The sequence below is a fragment of the Barbus barbus genome (genome assembly GCF_936440315.1).
Source record: "Barbus barbus genome assembly, chromosome: 27".
Taxonomy (NCBI): Eukaryota; Metazoa; Chordata; class Actinopteri; order Cypriniformes; family Cyprinidae; genus Barbus; species Barbus barbus.
In genome coordinates, this window is record NC_136755.1 from 21516577 (window position 1) to 21537080 (window position 20504).

At 35.4% G+C, this 20504-nt stretch overlaps 1 protein-coding gene across 3 annotated transcripts; it reads right to left on the reverse strand.

Moving 5' to 3' along the window:
- Nucleotides 1–1073: 1073 nt before the first annotated feature.
- On the reverse strand, nt 1074–19440 carry LOC306847600 (nudC domain-containing protein 1). Of its 3 annotated transcripts, none has more exons than XM_079381642.1 (10): nt 19201–19440; nt 18731–18885; nt 16388–16576; nt 16006–16195; nt 15467–15655; nt 10927–11134; nt 8423–8567; nt 7991–8116; nt 1926–2082; nt 1074–1671 (listed from the first exon to the last, which is right to left on the reverse strand). In XM_079381642.1, the coding sequence occupies exons 1-10, from the start codon at nt 19313–19315 to the stop codon at nt 1385–1387; spliced, it is 1761 nt and encodes a 586-aa protein (XP_079237768.1). In that variant the 5' UTR covers nt 19316–19440; the 3' UTR covers nt 1074–1384. The 3 variants fall into 3 exon arrangements, with proteins under 3 accessions (XP_079237768.1, XP_079237769.1, XP_079237767.1); XM_079381643.1 differs by having other exon boundaries at nt 1083–1671; nt 16012–16195; XM_079381641.1 differs by having other exon boundaries at nt 1084–1671; nt 8423–8582; nt 19201–19438.
- Nucleotides 19441–20504: the final 1064 nt, after the last annotated feature.

A 20504-nucleotide genomic window follows, 5' to 3' on the forward strand; every position in this document is an offset into this window, starting at 1 on the left:
ATAGGGCAAGACTTGACTGGATTGTGAAAATTGACATTTCATATCAGAATGAAGATAAATTATTGCTTAAATAGCTATAGTACATAAATGCATGCACAAAAAAAAAAAAAAATTTAAAATACTGGGAATTTTGAATGATTAATCAATCTGTTGTTAATTATTCCTTTGCAAACAGCCTTCATTCATGTAAAAGCATCACCTGATGATGGCTGTCCATGTACACCACAGTAATAAAGCAACATCTCCGCAAGCATTAGAAGAACTCACAAATCTTCCTCTCAGCTGTCCAGTGATTCTGGTGCAGATAATGAATCCAAACATCACATGATTTAATCTGAGGCCTGAACAAATAAGGTTCACCCCACTAAACAAAACAGCTGAGACAGATCTATCTCCCAGGCACATCTCTATGGATCCTGACAAATTATATTTGAAAGGGCCGTAGCACAGGGTGAAAAACAATCAAGCCTGAACAGACATAAAGGAGATTAAATGCAAAACCAAAGAAAAACACGAGAGACTGTAAACATATGTTGCTCGGTTGTTCAGTTTACAGCTTTCCTTGAAATCAAGGAACTGTGACGTGTGATTAATATTATATATTAATATTAAAATGTTTCTACATTTATTCAGCATTTTATTTGATATGTACAGTATACACACAAACACAGTGTATATATATATATATCAAATAAAATCTTGAACAAATACATGTAGAAGTGTGTGTTTATAAATATAATCTCATAATTCTTAATACTGCATATAATCAAATAAAATGCTGTATACTGTATATAGTATAAATACACTGTATACTAAATTTATTAAATAAGTATATAGCCAATTTTTCTGAAATACATCACACCTGCCTGTCCAATTTTGATGCTGTCTCATGGCACTTGGTATCTGTTGATTTTGACTGCTGACTCATGGTGAAATAATTTCTTTGTCAAAAAGGGTCACAGGTTTGTTCTGATGGGATCACGGTCTGTGAGGAACACAACAATGTAAAATACTTTCTAACTTCTGCATTGATTGTGGTCAAAATATGCAAAAAAAAAAAACATTAAGAGTTGAAAACAGACAGGGTCTTACAGATGCTTATTTATTTTATGTATCAGTTTTACATTCTAATGGAATGCAATGTGGCATTCATGCTATAGATTGTGTCTCTGGAGGAACATATGAACGTGCTTCAAGCTTAATGTTTTACATATAAAGACAAATACTAACACACACAGACACGCAGATACATTTGAGAAGTTCATACCAACTTGGTCTTGAAATATGACCATCATATACTGGAAAAGTTGAATGTTCAACAATGACCTCAAACAGCCCCAGACCAACCTTGGAGCAGAAGGGACAACTCATCCAGCAAAAATACTTAATTGTTCACTTTCAGCACATACAGGTTGTTTGCAGTCAGGACGAACAGTCTTTCGTTAGTGGCTCTGAATCCAAGTACGGGGTCATTGGTGTCCAGGTTGGCTACCTGTTGTTTGGCAACCTGCCCTACCTGCCGACCCTGCTTCCGGTTGAAGAGCACAGTGTCGACCGGCGAGGGCTGGCGGTAAATGAACACACGCCTGAGGCACTCGCAAAGAGCAGCGTAGGAGAAGTTGGGTGCACAGGTTGCGAACTTTTTATCGCGTTTTGAAGCCTGAACATAACCTGAACAGAAACAAGAATTAAGACTTTTTGTAGAAGAAGAACTGGGTGCAAAACACTGTCTCAAAGGCCTTGTCCACACTAATACTTTTTAGTTTAAAAACATCTTTTTCTCTCTGTTTTGGCCTTCTGCCCACACTGATGCAGCGTTTTTGTCAAGAAAAACACTTTTTGTAAACGCTCTCCAAAGTGGATAAATTTGAAAACGCTGTTGTAGTGTGAGGAAGTTCATATTATTCACATACAACTGGCCTTACCGAGCGCGTTAAATGTTGAAATGTGCTCCCATACAACCTCCTGGTTGGGACGGGGCTGCCAGAGCAGTGCATCAACATCGTGCCGTAAGCTGAAAGCGGGCATCTCAGAGGGGTCAATATGAACAGAGAAAAGGAACTGATGGCTTCCTAGGCTCACCTAAAATTCAAGAAAAAGCATGTAAATAATTCAAAATTGTCCATTTTTTTTTTTTTTACAAAAATCTACACCATAGCATATATCCATTTAAAAAAAGTTCAGTAGGACTTTTTAATGTATTTGAAAGAAGTTTGTGCTTACCTTTACTTGACCAAAAATACACTAAACATAGTAATATTGTGAAATTTTATTACAATCTACTATTTTAACATTTTAAAATGTAATTTATTCCTGTGATGAATCTGAATTTTCAGCATCATTATTCTAGTTTTAGTGTCACATGATCCTTCAAAAATCATTGATATGCTGATTTTGTCTTTTTTATTTTTAAAAAACAGTTGTGGAAACTGATCTTTTTCCAGAATCCAGAAAAAAATAACTTTTGATCAATTTAACGTCATTGCTGAATAAAAAGTATTTCTACTATAAAATTATTTTTTTAAAGAAAGAATTAAGAAGGAAATAAAAACAAAAGTTATGTTCCAATTATAGTTAGACTTTAGACTATTTATAAATTGGTCTGGATAACAACCAATTCGGTCTTAATCTTAAAAAAAATAAAAAAAGATTTTCTCGTTGTGATTGCCTCTTTACGATTTCACATCATATCTTCTCAGTAGAAAAGGAGGCTGGCAAGCAGCATGGATATGAATGGATATTGAATTCTTTTGAGTCTGTTTTTTCATTGTACTGTCTGCCTATTATGCCATCACTCTAGCAGAATATGAAATGAGAAAGGAAAAGATCTCCATGCATATTCTTATAAAAGAGCTGATTTATGAGATGCCCATCTGAAACGACAGCAGGATTGAAATGTCAAGAGTAAACAACAGCAATGCAAGATGGGTGCAGCTGTAATCAACCACCATTATGTCACAGACATGATGTAAAATGTCTCTTTTTATGAATCACAACCGTTTTCATGTTTTACTGAAAATAAGTGTTATGACTTCTCAGTGACGTCTTTGTACCTCTGCACTTTACGCTTTTCCTGAAATCTATTTGGTAAATGATGGCTACCAACTTCTTAAAAATGCCATTTTCAAAATCTCATCTTGCTCTGCTCACTGGTAACTGCGTATTAAATTCAGAGCAGTGTGCAGCAGCCATTCTTCACAACTGGTGACAGCTTCACATGCTTAAATGCATCTTAAAATTGCCACACTGTCATTTAGACATAAAACACGCTAAATTACCTCTGTAAACCTGTCTTTTAGAATTAGTTTAATTACTTGATTTCTCAAAAATATGTATCAATTTAGAAAGAGAATGATTGACACTACATTACAGTAAATATTTGGATATCAAAAGTGTTGAACACTTCCTGCATAAACAGCAAACTGTAATGTTAGCGTTTACACACACACACACACACACACACACACACACACACACACACATCTATATTACACTTTCATTCAAAAGTTTGGCATCATTTTTTAAGAAGTCAATACTTTCAGCAGCAAGGACGCACTGAATTGATAAAGACTGACATTAATAATGACAGACATTTGTAATGTTGCAAAAGATTTCTATTTCAAATAAATGCTGTTCTTTCAACATTCTATTCATTAAAGAATCTAAAAAAAACAACAAAAAATAAACATGGTTTCCACAAAAATATTAAGCAGCGCAATGTTTTCAACATTGATCAGCATATTATAATGATTTCTGAGGGATCATGTGATACTGAAGACTAGAGCTATGGGTGATAAAAAATCTGATGTGTCACCACAAGAATAAATTACACTTAAAATATATTACAATACAAAACAGTTCATTTAAATTGTAATATTTCAATATTACTATTTTTACTGTATTTATTAAAAATAAATGCAGCACATATGAAACCATTACATACAAAAATATAACACAATATAATACAATTTCCTGTAGCTCAAATAGCTCTCCGGTAGGCTTTCCTGTAGCTCAAATAGCTTTCCTGTAGGCTTTCCTGTAGCTCAAATAGTAGAGCATGGCGCTAGCAACGCCAAGGTCATGGGTTCGATTCCCAGGGAAAGCAAGAGCTGATAAAATGTAAAAACTGTAACTTGTATGCAATGTAAGTCGCTTTGGATAAAAGCTTCTGCTAAATGCATAAATGTAAAATGTAAATGTAAATTTTACTTCTGGGTTTTAGGACTAAAAACACCAATAGCTCCAAATTATTCCAACAGAGTTTAATGCTTTAAAATTAGGATGCTGCTAACCTAACAAAATAATAGACATAAAAATAAATAGAATTGTTTCACTTTGGGAAAATAGTCCATTTATTAGCCCAATTAGACGAGTATTTTTAGTGATACTTCTTCGTAGTGAAATGTTACTATATTTATAGCCAACATTTCTCTGTTTTTCCAGTGAGCGTGCACAAAGCATAATGTTGCTGCCTACCTTTTTGAACAACCTTTGCAAAGAGAGTCTAAAAGTTCTCCTGAGGCAATTACAGTCCAGTTACTTACTGTCACCACTCACTTTCACAATTTTTATTTTTTTTAAACTTGCGCACAAAGCCACCTTCTCTAGACTGTAATTATGAGGGGATTTTGAAACGTGTCTCTGTATTGTTTATGAGAGCGAATGTAACTGACCCCATTATGGCTTTAACAGGAGCACACAAAGAGAACAGGAGGACCGATAATGAAACACATCTTAAAATAAAGGCCCTTAAAACCTTTGTTTCATTATGTTCAGAGTTCCACTTGCTACTGTTTGGTCTCTCACTGAGAGGTCGAAATGTTTATGGCTCTCCACAAATGGGCACCTGGCTGTGCCAGAACTGCTTCACAAGAACATCACACAGTCTCATATTTAATTCATGAACACCACAGTTGTGAAGAGCTCAACAATAAGGTTTTTTTTTTCTGCTGGCCTGAAATTCAGATTTTTACTTGGCATGCCAATTATTGACCCCACCAAAAAAAGCCAGCCAGCCAGCTACAGTAGATATCCTTACCTTGGTGCAATAATTAGTGTAGATCAACACACACACACACACACAGAAAATCATGAATGATACTTTAATATAATTTAGATACTATAATATTCTAATAATATTATTATACTAATTATAATATACTTTCTTTTTATATTTTCTCTTTTAATAGGAGTTAGTTATTTATTAATTTTAGTTAGATATTTAATTATTTTAATTTTAGTATTTTAAATGTCCACGCAGATTTATACTTTTTAGTTTTAATGATTTTTGTACTTCAGGTTTAACTAAATTTGTTAAAATATATTTTTTCTTATTTCAGTTATTTTTCTAGCGTTTTTGCATTTAGAAAAATAATAATCCTGGTCTTCTTTTTTTGAAGACCATGCAGGTTAAATAAATAAAAAATCCCTGAACCCCATGAATTCAAGTGACATCTGAAGGGTTAATTCTTCATTTAATCATGTCAGCTACAAAAGTAGCATTTGAGCAATGCATTACTACAGATCTCATGGCAACAAATATTAAAATAACCATCCATAACCACATCTCCAGCATTATACATTATCTCAAATTGTGGTGAGGAGCTCTTGAGATACACATCATTCTCATATACAGTAAATGTCAACCGTCTCCTTCACTCGTTGCCATCGTGGCTTCGAGTTGAAAGACAAGTGTGTCTCAAAGGAGAGGTGCCACTCTACAGGAACACAAAGAAATACAAGTTCTTTCAGGTCTGCTCCAGCACCCAGTTGAGGGACACAAACATGCAATCTGAAATCTCTGAAGAGGTCGACATGGGAAAGGCTCTCTCCTCAGAACCAGGAGAGAGGCGGCTTTACAATCTGTGAGCGAGTGCACTCAGAAAAAGGTCAGTGCGTTTCGCTGCATCAATCTAACTGATTTAGAAGTGAGAGGAAGAGAGGAAATGGGAAATGATGGGGAGGGGGGGTGATTCTACGTGGAATTTTATTATATGGAAAAAGAAAAAAGTCTGAAAGCCTTTACAAAATGTACTGCATGTGCAGACAAAGATTAAAAGCAAATAAAAAGATGATAATGATGATGACTAATTGATTATTTATTATCATTGTTGTTTCTACTATTACTACTAATAATAAATGCAGAATAAAATGCTTTGAATTAAAGTTTCTGCCAGATGAATAAATGTAAATGTAACAAATGATTGCCCTGTGTACTTTTAAGTGTACTTTTAAGTGGATTTGCAACCATTTATTATCTTTGCTTCACCAGAAATAATATACCTACAATAAATGAAAGACAGAAGATTAGACAAATCATAATTTAACATAGCCTTCCATAGGGTTCAGTATTAACATGTCATGCTGTGAGTGATACATTATCCTGCACTGCATTTTTTTCAGAAGCTGCATCTGAAATATTTAGCTTGAATATTTATTTTAGATACATTTACAGACCATTTATGGCAGCTCAGAATTAACATGAATGCATTTACATTTACAATTACAGTTGTATAAATAATGCCATTAGATTTAAGGGTTTTAAATGGGTATTGAAGGGATAGGATAGTTCACCCAAAAATGAAAATTCTGTTATTATTTACCCTCCCTCCTCGTGTCGTTTCAAACCTGTATAACATTCTTTCTTCTGCAGAACATTTATGAATGCATGCAGGTTTCTCAAAATAATTAATGCAATTAACTCTCCTACTATATACGGTATTATGTATTAAAGAACTTCTGCATTTCGTAAGCTAAGAACTATTCATAATCAGGTGTAATTAGGCTTTAATTTAGTCTTGTACGAATAGGTAAAGTATATACTAATAGAATATAGAGAAATGACTTGATTAGCACAGCTGCACCTATAATAAAAGCTACTATTTGAGAACTTTATTTCCTGCAATTAATCACTGAGATTTCTGGCATGAAAGAACTGTTCAAATCAATCATAATATTGCTGACTTCACGGTCAGCCACTTCACGTTTAGGTGACTGATCCTTTGATTGCATGATTGTGCCAAACCATCAAGAGCAGGAATGTTACTCGCAGCAAGAGAAAAATCAATATTGTGCTTCTGCACTCACACTCTTACAGCACAGCTTATGTCAAGATGTTTGGTCTCATACTGTATCGCGTATCTTGTCAGTGTGTGCACTTGCTTGGCCATTTTTAGTGATTAATAGGAAAGTGGGTTCAGCTGAATTCTAGTAGTGATTTGTTAGATAGGTATAAAAAAGGTTATTATACCGCAGCAGCCCTCGTGTGAAGCCCTCTTAGTGTGAAGACCAAAGAGTGTAAAGACCATCGACTCCACCGGGCTAGGACACCGGCAAAGGATATAAGTATCGCTTTTTATGTTTACTATTGAAATCTTGTTGTATGCATGTCAATTTTATTTAATTGCTGTATTTTCTTAAATGGGTGTGTATAGAGTATTTACAGAGTGTTAACTTTTAGTTTTAGTTACTTTTTCTTATTTGTAAGTCGCTTTGGATAAAAGCGTCTGCTAAATGACTAAAAGTAAAGTAAAGCATTACATCTCAAAATAACAGCACAGATTCTGAGCCTCTTATGGGAACTTAAACAAGATAATGGTTGCATTAGATCAATAAGAATTCAAACACTGATCTGACAGCTATAAAATCTTTAAGATCACATCAGACCAAGTTTGAAAAAAAAAAAATTAAAACCAGAACCAGCTCATGAATCTATCGATGCAAAGATCTTTAATGCTCAAAATAGGCTTAATATTAAAATACGTTCATTAAATGCTATACTTTTCAAACTTAAGTTTGGAAACCAAAAATCTAAACATGTAAGTTAAATGGTGTTTGTTGTTTTTGTATGTTACTAGTTCACAGTAGTTCAACCATGGTTTGGACAATAATTTACACCTAAATAATGATAACGTGAAATATATCTGACCAATTACAGACAACGTCTGGACTTTGAAGCCCCGTCCAGCCTATTTTATTTCTATGGCCTTACCACATGGGTGGGCTTCAGAGTGGCACCATCAAAGCGCATGAGTGTAGAGCTGTCCTCCGGAAACATGTCACAGTCCTCCAGTTCCTGATCGTTGCAAGGGGGCTTGTCCTTCTCTGGGTTTGAATTCTATGAAGACAAATAGGAAACAAATACTAACAATTTAGAAACTTTTTCCAGTGCATGTCTTTGCTATGTTTTAAATATATTTTATGCATAAAAAAAATTTTCTTTTCCTAAACATTAAGTTCTAAACAAAGAAAATCCATCATAAAAATATGAACGATCACATTTAAAACTATGATAATCTAAACAGAATGTGAAATGAACATACATTATTTATTGTGTGAAAATTATTTGTATAAATTTTCCTAAAATTAAGACCCACAGTAAAGAGTGTTTTTTAATCCCCAAAATTTAGTGAAGGAAACTGACCAGGTCTTCAGAAGTGAGATACGAGAGTCTCTGTTGAAGCTGTGATTTTTGTTCATCACTCATTAGATATTCTCCCCTCCGGTCCCCAAGAACCACCTCGGACCACAGCGGCCCTTCACTTCGCTTCTGTAGACAGACCTCCAAACTACACAAACAAAAACTCCAAATAATCATTCTAAAAACCGGACCAAACACAGCTTTAGTATCACACGGATATCATGTAAACCTCCTTGGCACTTCTGGATAAAGTTAAAATGATTTCCCATCATACAAGTATACAAGTACTATTAAGGATGGAACATTTCCAATCTATTCGATTGCATCTGATAAAAACAATTCCTTTTATATATTCCATTATATTGCATATGCCTCATAATGAGGACCTCTTTGGGTTCCCATACAAATGCAAATGACAGTTACATTGACTGCAAAAACAACAGACAGAAAACATAAACAAGTATAAACACTCAAATCCGAACTCAGAGAGCGTCCGGCTCACACACTCAAGAGCACAAGAGGGGCCATCAGGGGCCTCTTATTAAAATCAAGGATCTGGAAACAGACGAGAGGACTGAGAACAATGCAGAGGGAGGAGTTGTTTGCGTCTCAGGAGGAGGTGGTGAGTGAACGAGACGTGAGGTGATGTTTATTAGGAAGAGGAATGAACAGCGGATGAAGGGAAGGATGTGGAAATTCAAATCAGATGAACAACTAATGCTCTAAATCATGTTTCTGAGAAATGACTACTTCGTAAAACCGACACGTGCGATGAATGTGTACGGAGGCACAGTGGCAACTTACACCTCTCATAAACATACAACACTGTGGGCGGTTGTTCTCCATATGCGTTGCCTCGGCTCAGCGTTTGCCAAAACCCTCTTGTGCATAGACACAATATATTAAGTCTTTGCCAAGACTATTGTGTATAATAATGTGGAACAACAACAGTTCTTAAGCTTTATTTACACTTAGAAAACTGTTGAACACGCTGTTGAACTTAAGAAAATTCTGTCATTATTTACTCACCTTCATCGTGTTCCAAAACCAAATTACTTTTTCTTCAGTAAAACACAAAATAAGATGTTTAACAGAATTTCCAGTCTGCTCCTTGCCATATAGAGACCAAAAACTGCCCAGCTCCAAATAAGCACATAAATCTGGGCCCGTATAAGAAGCTCATAACTTGCTGATTTAGGAGAAAATCTTAAAAATAATGGGTGTGTCAGTCCTACATTTAGGACTCCTAAAGTATTTCACAAAGCGACTTAGTGCTAAATCTAGCTCCTAAATCTGTGAAACGTCAAGACAGGAGTAGTGAAGAGGACTCTTAAGACTTCACTAAGACCAAATCACAACTATCCTAAAATGGCTGTTGCCGCAATCTGCCTCAGAACATAAACATTTGACAATAATGAGCTTTTAAAAATGTATTGACTTTGGTTTTGGAGGTTATCCCTACTCCAAATTTACCTTTGATTATATCCTTGTTTGCATTAACCAGTTGGGGAAGAATTAACAGCTGTTTTTGCGTCCAGTTTGTTTTTCTTTTACATTTGCATGTCTTACTATCAGCCATGATTATTCTACTCTAATTAAAATTAGAAGGCTGTTTATATGCATATCTGCTAATTGTTTACTACAAGCACACACGTAAGAGGCTGACAATTAACATTTAAGAACATATAAAATCTTTTTTTTGAATGAGGCAACATTTTTATTTTTAAACCTTTATATGAATATAGAAAAATAATATTGCGCTATATAATATTTCTATGAATAAATCTCTGACAGAGATTCAAGATTCATAGTGGTAAGATAAAATGTTTTGTGAACACGGGCCCTGGTCCACAAGACATTAAGGATTTTGTTCAGTCAAGCCAGTAGTTCAGATTTTTGTTTGAACTGCAAACTAGTCTTTATGAAAAAAAATGTTTTTTTTAGTTTTTAAAAATGCATTTATTTTTATTTTTAGAAATTCAGTTTTACGTATGCAAGAAATAACATTTATTATGGAGCCCCATAAATGACTTGCGAGGGAAAAGTAAGATCTTGTGGCCACAAATGAAGAATTTCCTCCAACTACATTGAATTTTTTCCCTCGTTTTAGTTACAGTAAATCATGGAAACACTGACATGACTTTACTAAAATGAGAGACTCACAAACTAATAAAACATGACGATTATTTAAAGTAAAATGGGGGAACACATTAATAAAAAATGGCCACAATATCGGTTTCTTTCATGCAGGTCGTAGGGCTCCTTACCAATTTCCAATATCAGCATTTTCACTTAAAACGTGAAATTGGACATTATGAATCACCCTTTGTCTAGACATTGTGCAAAACATCTCCTTTTTGTGTACTACAAATAAAGTCATAAAGGTTCGGAACAAGATCAGGGTGAGTAAACTAGAATGGAATTTTAGGGTAAAATAACCCCGTAAGCATAAGGTGATAAATTCTATTCTAATTTAAATTCTAATCTATTGTAATTCTAATTTCCACCTTTTATCATCTTTTATGGTCCAGGTGCTGGCCTCAGGATCTACAGGAGCAAACAGTTGCCCATCCAGCTGCGGTGCATGATCTCCTACTCCAACACGTAGGCAGTCCACAGTGAGCTTGAAGCGGATGTCATCTTTGGTGGTGCCTTCAGGTAACCGCACATTCACAGTCACATCCTCTTCTGTTTGCTGCCAGAAGTAGATGGGATCTGTGATCAAAACAATGAAAGAAGTGACACCTGATTCAAAGCAGATGTTTACGAATGGATGCATAATTAAATTACACTGATATCTGGAAGACTTGCACATGATTTGTTTTCTTAAATTAATAAATGGGTAAGAAACCCTACAGGCAAAGATTTTCTGAGTATATCCTGAACAACCCTTTAAACGATAAAATAGCAATGGTAAGAAAAAGACAAGGCTGTATTTTTCAGTGCAGGCTTGTGTGTTCAATTCCATTGTCTTTTCTTGTGCTATTGAGTTCCATTTGACTACATTATCAACAAACTGGTACTGTGTTTGTAAGGTTATAAGTTCAAGCCCCAAACATGGACTTTACAATCACTATTATGCCCTTACGCAAGGCAATAAACCTCAGGTTGCACCAGGGGGACCAGTTCGGATACCATAAGGCACTTCAAATAAAATTATCAGCTAATTTGACAAATTAGTAATTAGACAAACTTGATGACAACCCAAGCAATTCGAGTCAATTTGATTTTCTGCTTTCCCAGAGTTACTGCTGCAAACAGAAATTAGGGTGGTCAAACCATAAACCATAAGGCTGATGATACGCTGGGCAACTTTTTGAGCAATGTTGCCGTCAACGGGCAACCAGGTGAGACACAGAGCGCACGACTGATCTAAAATAGCCAGACAGAAATTTGTTACCCATTTCTCAATGAGAAAGTGCCCAAGCAACGTTGCTCAAAAAAGTTGCCCCGCAAAATTGCCCCATGTATCATCAACCTAACTGTGAGTAAGGTTAAGTAGATTTGTTTGGCTATAGCACCTCTGGTGTTGGTTTTAGGAATGAGGTTTTTATATAATGATGTTTCTAGCACACCAAATCAGCATATTAGAATGATTTCTGAAGGATCATGTGACACTGAAGACAAAGTAAAATCTGCTGAAAATTCAGCTTTGCATCACCAGAAATAATTTGTATGTTAAAAATATATTTAAATACAAAACAGCGATTTTGGATTGTAACAATATTTCACAAATGTTTTTACTGTATTTTTGATCAAATAAATTCAGTCTTGGTGAGCATAAGAGACTTCTTTGAAAAAATAAAAAAATAAATCACTAACCAGTTGTGGCATTTTAGTGCAAAAAAAGGCATCTTATTTACAAAACACTGCAATCCAGATTTACCAGGTGTTATTTACTAGTTGAAGTCAATGACGTCGATGCGATTTTGTTCAGTACAAACATGTATCCTTTAAGATGTGCTTTAATCAGTGCAGCATTTAACAACTTTTTGGAAGACACGGTTGTGTACATTTTCTATTGGTCACACTGTCATCCAGATAATGTAGTCGAGCGCACTTAGCATTTTAAAGAGCTGATTCAGGTGTCTGGATCACAGTGATGGAGTGATGCTGTGCAGTCTCAGTCAAGTCTGCCAGATCACGTTACTCCACCTGCAAAATGGGGAATAGCACGATGCAAATTGCATTTTGCACAGATTTTTAGCCGTGTTTCCCATTTTACCTATGAATCGGGTGATAAAGCTACGAACAGAGCAAGTGTTAATAAACAACACCATAAGCAAGCTCAAATTCATTCTTAATGAATTCCACATAAAAGTTTGCAGCAGTTGATCTCGCAACCAAAAACTAAGGTAAAAAGAGAGGCGGATGAGGAAATAAAGGAGCTGAGACATCCAGAGAGGTCGGAGTCTCACCCACTCAGTCTTAACTGTGCTGGCAAAACCTTATTAGTGAAATTGGAACAATTTTCTGAAGCCATAAAGCTGCTTTAGAGTGCAATAAGGAGTGAGAGCAGTACGCTCATTATCTTCTTTTGTTGCAGGTCTAGTCAACTTGCAGCCCAACCGGAATCTTGCTGAGCAAAACAGGATAATGAAGAGAAGGGCAAAGGAAAACAGTACATCATGGAAAACAGGATTTGGCATTTGATATAATGATATGGTATGGATATGGTATACTACTATGGTATACTATCCATATATGATATGGATTTGATATACTATGTAGACAAGATGCAAAACTTCCTCCCAAGCCCACCCATTAAACATTAAAAAAATAAATATTTATGGTTGTGACGTCACAGCCAGGCGCATGTGCACGCCCACATTAACATTTCAGTATTTAGCAGGTTCTTTTGCCCTTATGATCTATAACGGGGGTGGCAAGCTCTAATTCTGGAGAGCCACAGCCCTGCAGAGTTCAGCTCTAACCCTAATTAAAACTCACTTGCCTGTAGCTTTCTAGTAGCCCTTCAGACCTTGATTAGCTTGTTCAGGTGTGTCAAAAATCTGCAGGGCTGCTGCTCTCCAGAACCGATGTTTGCCACCCCTGATCTATAATGTAACCACCAACATCAGTAGTTCTGCAAAGAGGTTATTCACTCACAATAGTAATTTACATAAGAGAAGTATTAAAGGTACAGTAGTAAAAACTGACTTTTAAATTATCAAGGAATAGAAATGTTGAAAAGGTAATAAGATTTGGGTGTAAAAATATAAAATATTCTAAAATGTTTAAAGGGGTCCTATTATGCTCTTTTACAAAGTCTTGATTTTGTTTTGGAAAAATTAAAATGCTAAAAAACAAAAAGTGAAATATGGCCAATTTACAGGAATAATTCACTCAAAAAAAACAAATGGTCATAGAAAACTAGATCATGACTGTTTTGGGAGCAAAAAAATAAAAACATTATTAAAAGAACTTCAGAGAAAAATGAAATGTTACACAGTATAAAATGTAGGCAATTTACAAGAATAATTCAGTCTAAAATCAAATGGTCTTAGAAAACTAAATCATGAGCATTTTGGGTGTCAATCCCCCCCCCCCATCTTCAGGAAAAAAATAAAAGGCAACAGTGTAAAATATGGACAATCATTTTTGTCATTATTTACTCACCCTCATAATATTCCAAGATTTTTCTTAAGAATATCTAATCTCATCTTTTCGACACAAAGTAGAAAGACATTGTTTCAAGCACTGTGTGTGTATTATATAATTACTGATATAAAATTGTATTGATTCTGTATGGCCTAGAAAGACTTCTAATTCACACTTCATTGATTCCCCAACCCTCTCATAACAGTGTTCACCGAATAAGTTTTGGTTTCATCATGTACCCCCTTAAATCAACGCACCATCAACAGAATATCAATGTCTGGTGTGCGTGTGCCCATTAATAGTCTTTTGTGGCTAAGGAAGGTCGACCTCTCTTTCTGAAAAAAGCTAATGCACCTCCATTTCATCAGCCTACCAATGGAGTCTCTCAGTACTCTCAGCCTCTTACAATGGGAGAGAGAAAGAGGAAGAGGATGAGCCGAGATCACTCCTTTATTTCACAGAAAAAAGCTCAAAGGGTGCACAGGAAACAAAGTTGCCTTTCTCACAGATTCTCATATGACTAAAACAGGTGTTAGAGGAAAACAGGAAATGAGAGAAAGAGGATAAGATGAGTTTAAGTATAAAACATTTCCAGTTGATATGTTTGGGATTTTGGTTTTATAAGCTTATTGTTTGGTGATTTCAATCATTGATGGTTTTAGCTTTGCCAGAAAGGAAGTATGCAAACACTTCACTTGCAGGAAAATATAAGGAAATAAACAAATATTTGACTTAAAGGACTCAATCATCCAAGTCTGAGCTCCTCTAATGAGGCAATATTTTCAAATAGCACTCTCTGACCTAAAGAAAATGCCAAACACTAATGAAAATGAGGCACTAGCTAATTCAATACGCCAGACCAATTCCATCACAGACTACACAAATAAACCACTTATGACAGGAACATAGGATACCTAGAAAAAAATGCTATTAATTAAGTTGTCACAGAAAGGAAACTAAATGTATTTCATACCAATGTTTCACACAGCTGACCCATATTTACATAAAACAAACCAGCCTATTTTACATAAACGTCCTTGCCAAAACTAAAAAATGAACACAACCAATGACCACCGCTGTGAAGAAGTGCATGGTCCTCTCCAGTCCTCATCTATTTGAGGAATTCTATTTGAATGATTCATTCTGATGTTTCTATGGATACAGCAAGCCTCTGAATCACTGTATGAAATTGCGCTTCCTCAAGACTGCAGCATTTCAGAGTTTCTAGGTTGATTGGTGACTACTTCAAATGTCTTTTCTTGCAGGCTTTCGGTGTAACCTAGTGCAACCTAGAGTGAAATTTTACTTTCAAGTTCAAGTGAATGTCTGGGACTGGTTCAAATCACACAACAAAAAAGCCAATATTTTGGTCACAGTTTTGTCTAGCCTGAATGAAATATGTTCATGCCAATATGACCTTCTCGTTGCCTGGCTGTTGGTTCTCACCTGAGTTCTCCACCTCCATAACCTCAGCAGGTGGTTCTTCAAGCGGAAGTCCATCCACGTCAGTAAAAGCGAAGGGTTTCTCTGAAGCTACTACGACTCCTTTACCCTGAGGCTCCACGGCAGCGTAGTGCGGGACAGACTTGCCCTTCATCATCCTCCTCTTCCTCACACCATACTTCCTCTCCTCATCTGCGAAAAAGAAAGCACTTTCCTAGCTGTATTTTTCTATATACTGTCTTTATATACAATGATTTCCAAAATGTCTTAATAAATGCATTAAATTAAATTTTCACAAACTGTTGATAACATTATTATATAATTTTATCATATAACAACTTTTACCAACATTCTCAATAATTTGAGTGAAAACAAGTGAACTATGTATTAAGATATGGGAGTAAATCAATTCAGTGAGTATGTACTTTGGTTTACTTATGCAGACAAATGACTGAGAAACATTGGCACTGCAGCAACTGACAAAAGAAAGCTCAGGGTTAAATGTACGAGCTGAAATCTTTGAACAGCAGGGAGACACTCACTCTCACCCTGCCCAGCAGAGTTGTCCACAGAGATCCACTCCAGTGAGATTGAGAAACCGCTGCCTTCGGTATCAGATGGATCTTTCTGGACTCTCAGAAGCAGCACTTCAATGGTATGAACATGAGAGCACACGTGAGCCAGGCTGTGAACGATGATGAACGGCTCTCCTAGACGCTCGCTGAACATCGGCTGGAAGTGAAATAAAGCAGTATTCATGTAAAATATGTAGTGTCACTCATATCTATATGCAGAGAAATACAATGGATGTGTCTTCCAAAATGTCATGGGAAAATAGCAGATAAATTAAGCCAACAATTATAGACTAATAATAATTTGATTAGTGGGAAATTTTAAGCCAAAATCTGGGTAATTTCCTCCTACCTCCCATTTAATATGTGAACTCTCACCCCTCTTGCTTGTGCGCAAGAGTGTCAACTTTCCATTTCCGTCGGAGAGCGCAGCCCAAGTTGCAGAGGTCAGGCTCAGAGAAACACACAACTGCTCTCCCTCACAGGAGCCGGAGTCTGATTCGAAACGGAACATCTCATGAGGTTTGCCCAAGGCTGTGTCCTGGAAAAACAAATGATGGACACATGTCAGTTATTCACACCTAGACCATCTCTACATCAGAATACTACTAAAGAGGACATTTTCTTGTAGATGTGATTAAACTGTGCATGTATTTTGGAGGCTCATAATGTTGCAAACTGCAAAAAGAAATACATGTAGTTAGTTACAATAGGAAACATTCACAGATCGATCCATAAAGGCTACGAATGACAACGTTCTGGTTACCAGTTTAGATGAAGTTCAGCTAATTAAACTAGCAAGTCAACGAATGAAGCAACAAATCCAAAGTTAACATCAACTCGAATCTTGTCAAATAACTTATTTTGTGTACATATCTCATGACCATTATGTACTTTAAGGGCTTTAGAGTTAACGTCTTGCCAAAGATCTTTTAAACAACATATGTGCAACAAATGAGACATCAGCCAATGAAACAATTTAGAAATGAAACTAATTGCCACACAACCAAGTCTGCATGTTGCTGCTGAACTTTAAAGCCAGCAATTTGAAAAGGATTACAATGAACTTAATAATCATCAATTACACTCTTTATAAGGTAGCAATTTTTGCAAAGAATTGGGCAGCAGTCAGCCTTTGGTTGCCATGGAGCTTGATGCACACATTAACACTGATCCATCTCAATTTTCACTTCTTTCCCAGAAGCAAAATGCCTCCTGTCTAGTACCTTTGTGAGAATACAAACAGTCCCCAAGGAGAGATAATTGCAGTATGTTAACTGTAATTATAACGCAACAGGCACATTTCATAACGAGCAATTTCTTAACTCTGCATGTCAGTAGCAAGAATGAGAAAAAATTTCAATCAAATCATCAGCAAAATTTAACAACTAGCTCAAAACAAAACATCCTGTAGAAATGCTGCATTTCATCTCATTATGCATCTGTGAATTTCATCTTATTATGCATTTTTTATTTTTTTATTCCTTTCAGAATGTACGGTACAGCATCTGAAATCAAACTCATCAAAAAAATATCATAAAACAACTGAAAGAAATTAAGAAAATGATATTTGCACAGATTGAAGTAGGGATGCATTAATATTAAAATGCTATTATTTTGTCTAAATAAATTAGAAAAGCACAAAAAATCTCTTTAAATAAGTCAAGTACATTTTTTACTATTATTACATTATAAGCATTTTTAAAGATATTTTTTAGGTGAAGGTAATCTAAAATATTCTTATTAAATTTGATTCTAATTATTTTTAATTTGTATAATTTTCCTGGAGATGTCTTTCATTATTAAAAATAGATAAAAACAGTTGCATGCTTCCCTATTCAAATGCAAAAGAAAATGGCCTGTTATGCAAAAAAGAAGTGTACGCACATGTACTACAGTACAATGCCAAAAAATAATAATAATAATAATAGCAAATAACCAGTATGGAAATACTGTACATTAAGGCAGTACACTGTGGGCACTGTAATTGATTTATATTATTTAGAACATGACTGTGGTTTCAATAAAATAAATAATTAAAATAATAAGCAAGATAAGCATATAAAGCATGTTTTATTTATATTTTTGATACTGTTAAGCTCAAAATCAAAAGGAAAACTTCTACATTGACATTACTATAATCCACTAACGCCCTCTGCTGGAAAAAAACTAGAAATACTATAAAACTACACTTGTATATCTCCTGATCCAAAACATTTATGTAGGACATTGGTTCACAACCTTTTTGACTCTAAGGTTCCCCCCATTCCCCCAGAAAAATATTCCCAAATACAATGTTGCATGTTTCCAAACATTTTAATTAACAGAAACTGGGAGTGTTGATACACTGAATAAACTAAACATGATAAGATTCAAGATGCTGATGTTTTTTTTATAAAAAAAATAGGTTATCAAGGACAAAATATAATTTCAGTTTACATTTTTGAAAATTAACATACAATTAATACAACTATATAGCATAATTTAAATCATCCTGTGCCCCTTGAGGCACCTAAGCCCCCAGTTTTTTCTGAGATTTTTATAAAATTTAGTAAGAAGAATGCATGTGCATTTATGATTCACGCATGCATTCTGCGGGATATATATAAAAAAGTGCTCCAGGGTGTAAATATAGTTCATCCAAATATATAGCCCTTATAACCCATAATTTGAGAAATGACTTTAATAAACTCACCAATGTGACTGTTAGATTGAGAACTCTGCCCTTGCTGTCCACAAAGTAGACGCTGTCTTCATACCAGGGGTCGATGTGGAGGTAGTTGTACATACCAAATGCTCTCACATGATCCAAGGTGTACTGACTGTCTTTCAGTTTAACCTCAGCCACAGCTGAAAGAAGACACACATTACTGATGGGCAAATGACTTGGAAAATACATCCCACACCACAGATTACGTGATGTTCTGTGCCCAAAAGACAGTTTTGGGCTAACATTAAAATTATAATTAAGATGCACACATCTGGTAATTCATGAAGAGCAATGCACATGTTGTAGAACTGCATCTTCAGGACTGTAGGACTATTACAGAGACAGTGGACTTAACTGTGTTGTTTTGAACAAGGTTTCAAGTTTGTCACGCTACGGATTAAATAAACGCGTATATATAATACATAATAACAGGTGAATTAAAGCTCTTTTCTCACCTGCGTCCAGCTCTACATTGTAAGTAGGAATAGAGTCCAGTGAAAGCCTGTAACTTTCAAAACTGGGATCTAACAGCTCTCTGTTTACCTTCAACGAACAATTCGGTAGAGCCATATTTCATTAAAATTATATTTCAAAGAAACAGTAATCAGTTCGAGTACTCAAAAAAACAACAACAACATTTAACGTTGCTAGTAACAGGAAATAAGCTTTAACTGTAACGCACGCGTTTCCTACGTGTCGACCCGGACCAGTTTACAAACGGACCGACCGCACGGGATTCTGGGAAATGGAGTATTGCATAAAAATGACGAATTTCTAAAAACTATTTGTTTACATTTTATCTTTCATTTGTACACATTTAAAAAGATAAACCCGCGAACATTTTCGATTTTCGTTTTTATTTATGTATTTTTAATGGTAGCCTAGCCTCCTCAGCCGGTATAAAATAGAATATAGGCTAGTTTATCTGTGTCTGGTCATGCTGGAGAAGGGTGAAGTTGCATGAACAATGACAGTGCATAATTTTCAACCATATCAACGTTGGTATTTGGTGGCTGTTATAATCTATAAACTAAAGTAGCTACATGACAGGAATTTTAGGGGAGACCGGAAACGTATAATGTCTTTAATTCTTATTACAGCATAAAAACTGTTGCATGCTTCACTATTCAAATTTGACCTTTAATAGCTATGCAAAAAAACTAAACAAAAATGCATGCTACAGGTATCTACATATAGAACAATAAAGATTAAAAGAAATCACACTTGGATATAAGTACGCTACTGCTGCTCAAATAAACTACATCTGTAATGTAGTCTCTGGATTGAAATATTTCTGATTATGGTCATATTATTGATCAAATTTATAGTAATTGTGTAGTACTGAGACAGATGTGCACATTTTGCTCAAGTTACTGAACATTAGCCTACAAGAATTCTCCTTATCTCCAGTTCAAATGTCCAGATCTTCTTCATTCCATCTTGTTTTAGTTATGGAGGGACACCAAATAGTCTAATATTCAAGTTTAGCCACCATTTGAATATCAAAGTAATGTTGACACTACAGCACAGAGGTCACTGCATATTACAAAAGCATTGTTAAGGTGTTTGTTAAGGAACCCTGGAAAAGAATAAATGCCTCTCTTGCTTGTATAATTACAGCAATGCATGTAATTACCTGACAAACAAAGGTGAAAGAAAAAAAAAGTGAGTCTCCTCTTGCCACCCCATGGGCAGGTAGTATAAAAAGAGTGAGCTATTCTTAACAAATGAGCCACTGGTGTTTTGAGTTTCAGAAGAG